General features: G+C 39.7%; 1 protein-coding gene and 1 pseudogene across 1 annotated transcript; one reads left to right on the top strand and one right to left on the bottom strand.

Annotated features, from left to right (window-relative positions):
• The first annotated feature begins 8 nt into the window (after positions 1–8).
• Positions 9–834, top strand: LOC108880080 (trace amine-associated receptor 13c-like; annotated as a pseudogene).
• A 4,669-nt stretch (positions 835–5,503) lies between these two features.
• On the bottom strand, positions 5,504–6,701 carry LOC108880078 (trace amine-associated receptor 13c-like). The gene is made up of 2 exons (XM_018671507.1): positions 6,529–6,701; positions 5,504–6,320 (listed from the first exon to the last, which is right to left on the bottom strand). The coding sequence occupies exons 1-2, from the start codon at positions 6,699–6,701 to the stop codon at positions 5,504–5,506; spliced, it is 990 nt and encodes a 329-aa protein (XP_018527023.1).
• Positions 6,702–7,432: the final 731 nt, after the last annotated feature.

Here is a 7,432-nt window from a genome sequence, read left to right as displayed (position 1 = left end):
TCTTCCTCCCCAGGCAGCTCCATAGCCCTACCAACCTCCTCATCCTCTCCTTGGCTGTCTCAGACCTCCTTGTGGTCTCTCCTGCTTATGCCAGTTGAAATCCTTTTCACAGAGGCCTGCTGGCTCCTGGGTGACCTTATGTGTGCTGTGTATTATGTTGTAGTTTTTATCATTACCTCCTCTTCAGTTGGAAATATGGTGCTCATATCGATTGATCGTTATTTGGCTATTTGTGATCCTCTACGTTACACCACCAGAGTTACTCTTGACAGAACCAAAATCTGTGTTTGTCTGTGTTGGATCTGCTCTGGTCTTTATAACAGTCTGATTTTAAAAGACTTCCTGAGACATCCTGATTCACAGAATTCCTGCTATGGAGAATGTGTAGTTGTTCTTAACTATATCACAGGAGCCATTGACTGTGTTTTTACCTTTTTTGGACCCATTACTGTCATAATAATTCTATATTTGAGAGTATTTGTTGTAGCTGTGTCTCAGGCTCAAGCTGTACGGCCTCATATTGCAGCTGTCACACTCCAGCGTTCAGTGACTGTAACTGCCAAGAAATCTGAGCTGAAAGCAGCCAGGACTCTGGTGTTGTTATAGTTGTGTTTCTAATATGTTTCTGTCCATATTACTCACCATCCCTGATGGGTGAGGATATTGAAGACAGTAGTTCATCCTCACCCTTTGTGGTCTGGCTGCTGAATTTCAACTCCTGTCTAAACCCCATGATTTATGCCTTTTTTTTATCCCTGGTTTAGAAAATCCATTAAACTCATTGTTACACTTCAGATACTGCAGCCTGGCTCCTGTGACGCTAAAATACTGTAGAGAGAGACTGGTGAATCACATCAATAAAAAACGTCTGTGAAGACAGAACGTGTTTACTGTTCTCTCATGTCATAATAGTGTAATATCTGGAGAAACAGTCAGACAGTCAATTGTGTCATCTGAAGCTATAACCCTGCATGCTCCTGTATTTCATGTTGGCAGTGATTCATATCCATATTCATATCAACATGTTAGGCCTTTAACTGCAAAAGCAACTGTAGTGGTTGGTGCACTGGGAACTTCTTTAGTAATGGGGTACAGTATTTTTTCTGAAGCAACATAAATGTATAATTAACTATAAATGTAATAACTAATGGCATTATGTGAATTATCATATAATAGAAGCAGGGATTTGCTGCTGGGGGCCAAATTATCAAAGCAACACTATATTTTGCGTACTTCAGTTGTTGAAGAGAGAGATTGTTTATTTATTTCATATGGTTAAACTGCACTGAGAGACACACAATATCAAGTCTTATTATCTGAATGTGACCATCAGCATACTTACAGTCTACAAACCTCTTACATAATTAACATAATTAATATCACTATTGTGTCATTTACTCAAATGTTAATTTTGGGTAAATTACATAATATGAAGAGGGACCCATGGCTGGCAACATTTTTCATGTTTTACAGTTCTGTGTAGCTAACATTCAGTTAAACACTTCAGTCACCCCAATAAATCGATGCTTTTCACGACAGGAAAAAACAAACATTTTGATTGGCATCTTGATTAATTTGTAACAGGTCAGAGTAAAATGTTTGTCTTAAGTGCATCAAAATTGTATGAATTATTATTCTCAGAATTAAGAAGGATAATACAGCATTAATGTCAGCTGAGTGGTGACAATAATTCAAGGAAAAAGGCCCTTTAATACCACTTGGGAGTGTTCAGTCCTTATTCCAATGTGGTTAGCTGTAGTGCTAACTTTGTAGTCACACCAGATACACAACCTAAATAAGTTACTTTGGTTGTGTTACATTTTTGTAGCAGTGAAAGTGAAACCTAATACAAACAATGTATAGCTCCTATAAAAGTAACTGAATGGATTTTATTAGTGTTTATATTGTATTTTATCTTCATGTAAGTGTCAGTGGTGGAGCATTTGCAACCATTTTGCCAACAGTGTGTTTTTATGCCTGTATTTCTTTTTATGAAGTGGGGGACATCAACAGAAATTTCCAATATCTCCTGACTCCCGATGAATTACAAGTCGGAGCTTGACTTGAACATGGCACAATATCGATCAATAAATGGAAGCTGATGCAAAGGATGCGGATGCAGAGGCTAAGAATTTTCCACAGAATATTATGAAACCTCCTTTAAAAAATCCAAAGGAGATAACCTTCCCTCTTTCCTTTCCCATGTAGCTGTCCTTCAGTCTTGCAGGCTGCATGATAGAAAAGAATAATAATAATAACAGCAATAAGACCAGAAGTAGGACTAATAATTTTAAATATGTTTTAATTGTCCAGTTACAAAACATTGATCTGCTCCTTCCAGCCTATCAGAATTGAGACTTTTCAGTGATTCCATGATATAACTTTTAGACGTAATGGGATACCCACAAGGTATTTGTTTGCAGTTCTACATTTATGTGCCCGTATTAACTGTAAGTGAGGACAGCAAGCAACAGTGAAACTTACAGGGTGCCAACAGAAGAGGCATAGTGTGAACAGCACATTAGCAGCAGCAGCTTCAGTCCTCCATCTGTGTCTGTTTACTGCCTCACAGTTGTATGTCTCTGCACACCAGTCCAGTTGCAGTTAATTGGCATGTGAATTATAGAACACATCTGTTCTATCAAACATGAATGTTAACTAAAGATCTTTAAGCTAGGCTTAATTGTGTATCCAGTAAATTTTTAAATTGCAAAGATGTTTGGTATTGGTGTAAAAATGGACATCCAAATCAACTAACTTTTAACATAAGTAACATAAGCTTGTAACTAATCTCATGTAACTTGGAGGTCATTATCCATTATGTAAGTGCTCCTAAATGGTGACACTCCTCCTAAATGTCCTGTAAATTATTTGAGAGACGTTGAGTGGCTCTGTAACCCAGTGAAGACTTTCAAGAATATGATGCGTTTACTTGTAGAAATAAGGAAAAAACAACTTTTCTTTGGTTTGTGTCTAACATATACAATGAATTTGCTGTCCACCAGTGTTTTGGTGATTGATGGAATCTACTTCAGGTGCTATGAGAGAGATGTCAAATTTGTTCTGTTTTCACCTGCTGATCTGTATGTGTCTTTTACAAAGTTGGTGAAAGAGCAAAACCTTGATCCTTCCTCAAATGTACCATGTGGAGATCTCTTCTACCTCTAGAAATGCTACAAAGCATTGTTTCTATGGGTGCCTGTTTTGTTTATACTGTGCACATGTAAGATGAGGCACACTGATACAGATAAAAGGACAAATAATGCTGCTCATGATTGTACGCTAATCCACTGATCTACAAGTGGTAACTGCAGAAACACAGAGCTATGCACTGGCAAGGGCAGAGAAAAGAACAACTGCTAGCCATTAAAGATGGATGTGGCTCTAAACCTTTATAGGAGCATGACACCCTTTTCAGGATGAAAAAATGTTGTTATCCCCTTAGAAAGAAAAAATTGAATGCCATCTGAAAATTAAAGACACCAAGGTAAGTTTTCAGATAACCAAATACTGTAAAATTTATAATGTTTAACTCACTCAGTGGGATAGTTATGGTTACAACAAAATTGTGCCCAGACTCATCATCTTTTTGTGTCACCTACAAATACTTCCATTGTCATCTATGCTACCTGTAGCATGTTTGTCCATTTATTCATGTGTGTTTGTGGCACGTGTATTGTCAAATTGATGGAGATGTCTTCTTAATTTGTCTTGTGTTTCATTTTCTTAAGTTGCAATGTGTTGAGCTCTCTCAGCCACCTTACAGTTTGTTTCTATCAAGTGGCCAGTGAATGGTGTTGTTATACCAGTATTTCATGCACTCATTCAAGGAACAAAAAAAGCTATATTTTGTATGTGCTTAGTTTGTATTGACTTATTTTAGCACCCTTTCCCTGAACCCCTTAACACGCCAGGTTAAGAACCAGAGATGTAAATGATTTTGCTATTGATTTTTGCTAATATTTTAGGGGAGGAACAAAATGCATTTAACATGTTTGATGCATCCTGTGAGTAACATAGAAACATATCTTTTTTTGTGGTTGTTCTTCAAAAGAAAACACTTCAGGGTGACTTTAAGGTACAGCATGTGCCATTATCTGATCATGGGGAGGAGTGTCCCTCATGGGAAAAATTTACCTAACAAGCCGGTAAAACAGGTTTTTTTTACCTGCTAAATATAGACACCTGTCATACCTGTCAATTAAGCTAAAGAAACAATTATTCACATTCCCTTCCATTCCATACCCGCTCTAAGCCTCTAATAATGGAGTGTCAATCTTCTGCATTGTTCCAAGATTTGCTGAAGTCTCCTGTTAACTTTAATGTACAAAGCAAATGCAACAGTGTGTCTGGTCTTTCATCAGCCTAAAAGGGCATATGTCACTCCACTGTTCATTGATCTCCACTGGCTACCCATGGCTGTCCGAATCAAATTAAAGACACTAACGCTTGCCTACAGAGCAACTTGGGTCAGCGCCCACCTACTTGAATTCAGTCATGTGGGCTTATGCTCCCTCACAGCCACTGCATTCCTCCAAGTATTTCCATCCCTATACATAAAGCACAGTCCAGACTTTTTCCCCTGATGGAGGACAGAGCTCTCAAAAGCTGTCAGAGCAGGGGTGTCCTTTTCTACTCTTTTTCTACTTCTCTTGTGAGAGCACCTTCTTTCTTAGCCCCTCTAACATGTTGACATGCTGCACAAGCACTTACTATACACTTTCACTGTACCGCTTTAATGCATCTCCTTGCAAATATTGGCCTGGCTCTCATTACAGCCCGAGAAGTTGTGTGAGTTTTAGTCCAAATGACCTTGTGTTTGGACTCACCTAACTGAGGTGAAACAAGTCTTTTTCTCAAACAGGCCTTCCCACTGTGGGATGGTCAAACTATAATCAGTATTTGCTTAACCCTAACCATAACCTGATTTGTGGGTCTAGGTATCTAGGTCCCTATCTTGTATGTTTCTGTAAGTCTATGTACAAAGTTCCACAGAAATTAAATGCTGCATATGTGTGATGTGTGTTGTGCTTTTATACAGTTAAATTTCCTCTTCTGCCCCATACATTTTTCTCTTTCATGCTTATGATTGTGTGAGTTATGTATATTTGCAATAGATGTACACCCTACAAGAACTGTGAGCCACACAAACTCAGTGTTTTCTGGAAAAAAGATAATAAGATAATTTTCCATGTTTATTTACAGAGTAACTAACCAGGGTTATTAGTAGACAGAAAAGACTAACTGATAATGTCAGTCACTCTTTTTAAGTAAATACACATGTAAATAATTTGTATCTTAGGTTGATCATGGTCTCAGACTGAAAACATTCATGGTGCTTATGCACATAACATTAAGTTGACAACAACAGATACTCATGGAGGCCGACTCATCCAATATTATAATATTAAAGATATTTCCTGTCACAATATATGAGAGGTGTCCTGTCCAGTTTTTCCATGTTTTTTCCCATGTCTCTCAAGATTCATTGATTCTGTCGTCTCTATGCTATGTTGGCCTCACAGGAGCCAGGCTTCAGTATTTGAAGAGTGACAATAAGTTTAACAGACTTTCTAAACCAGGGATAGAAAAAGGCATAGATCACTGGATTTAAACAGGAGTTAAAATAAAACAGACATATGACAAAGGCAGCAGATGAAGCATTGAGAAAGGTGTCTTGGCCTGTAAGTGCAACACAAAAATATGGGCAGACACATATTAGAAACACAATTATAACAACACCAAGTGTCCTGGCTGCTTTCAGCTCAGATTTTCTAGCAGTTATTTTCACTGAACACCGAAGTGTGACAGCTGCAATTTGAGAGCGCATGGCACGAGCTTGAGACATAGCTGCCACAAATACTCTCATATACAGAGCTATGATAACAGTGACAGGACCAATAAAGGACAAGAACAGATCAACAATTCCAGCAACATAATCAATAACAACTACACACTCTCCAGAGCAGGAGTTATACCTGCCTGGTTGCTCCAAGTTATCCTTCAGCAGCAGACTGTGAGAGATAGTAGAACATACCCAACACACACAAACACAGATCTTTACTCTTTTTTGTGTGACTTTAGTGGGGTAATGCAGAGGATCACAAATAGCTACATAGCGGTCGATGGATATGAGCACCATGGTTCCTATTGAGGCAGAGGTAATGATATAGTCCAAAATATAATACAAAATACACATGAGATCACCAAGAAACCAACAGCCATCTATGAGCACAATTTGAAAGAACATAAGGAGGCCCACAAAGAAATCTGAGACAGCCAGAGAGAGGAGGAGGAGGTTGGTGGGGCTGTGGAGCTTCCTATGGAGGTAAGAGAACAAAACACTTATACTCATTATTTGTGGTGTCACTCATCAATTCTGCAGGTTACAGCCATGTTTGAAACATAAAAACATTAATCAGAAACACGGTACTTTCCCTTCACATTATGATTTTTTTATGTTCTGTTTCACAGACCCTTTCTTTCTTAGGAGTTAGCAGTTTCATAAGCTAAAAAAAATGCACCTACCTGAAATGGGAGATGGAGATGATGACCAGCAGGTTGAGGTTCACAGTGAGCAGAGTGATGGACAACAGTATGATGTAAGTGAGCATGGATGCAGAGTGAGGACGTGCTGTCGTCCAGCAGGAGGAGTTGAGGAGTTGTGGAAAGCAGAGTTCTGCTTCTTCAAGGGTTTTCATTGTTAGAAAGAGGAGGAGATGATGAACGGCTGAGCTATGTCAGCTTTCTGCCTGAAGCTCTCTGTTACATGAGTTATTTTTCTTTACACCCCGCGCCTCAACTGCACCACTCTGGTGATTTTTGTTTAGTGGGAGTGACTAAACTTATTCCTTGGACAATTACTTCTTTTACCTTCATCATGCTTTTCCCTCCACTTCATCTCACTTTCCCTTATCTTCCCTTTTTCTTCGGGCAGACAACACGGAGACTGATGAGCCAGGCATCTGAAGACCTTGGGCAGACTGTCTGGAGGGTGGAGTGGGAGGGTCCCAAAAGGAAACTGACCAGGGGGAGAAAGAGTGAAGGTGGCCAAGGAGGGCAAAGACCGTGAAGCGAATCCATTCTGAAGGCATTTCACATCTGAAGACTGGACTGGAGGATGAGGGTGATTCCACTGTGGAGGCCAAACTGGAGGGCAAAGATAGTGAAGGCAGCAAAGGCAATTCACCCCTGAAGAATGAACTGGATTGCAAAGGCGTCAAAGACAAGTCCCCTCCGGAAGCAGAACAAGAGTCATTTGAGCCTGTGAGATGAGGGGTGGGAATCAGCTGAATCGCCAAATGTAGATCAGGAACTGGTGTCAGCCAAGCCGCTGACAGGAGAACTGGAGCTGGAGTAGTCATAGGAACAACTGGCTAGAAGATTACTGTGGAATGGGACACCTGAGGCACAGGGTAACTGGGCAGCTGGG

Source organism: Lates calcarifer, unplaced genomic scaffold (genome assembly GCF_001640805.2).
Source record: "Lates calcarifer isolate ASB-BC8 unplaced genomic scaffold, TLL_Latcal_v3 _unitig_831_quiver_1062, whole genome shotgun sequence".
NCBI classification, from domain to species: domain Eukaryota; kingdom Metazoa; phylum Chordata; class Actinopteri; family Centropomidae; genus Lates; species Lates calcarifer.
This window is presented reverse-complemented; position numbering and strand designations above follow the sequence as displayed.

Excerpts from the sequence above, each read along its gene's own strand:
- LOC108880078 (XM_018671507.1), bottom strand. The coding sequence starts at position 6,701 with ATGAAAACCCTTGAAGAAGCAGAACTCTGCTTTCCACAACTCCTCAAC. Across the intron at positions 6,321-6,528 it reads ATCTCCATCTCCCATTTCAG|GAAGCTCCACAGCCCCACCA; the intron begins GTAGGTGCATTT and ends TTACCTCCATAG.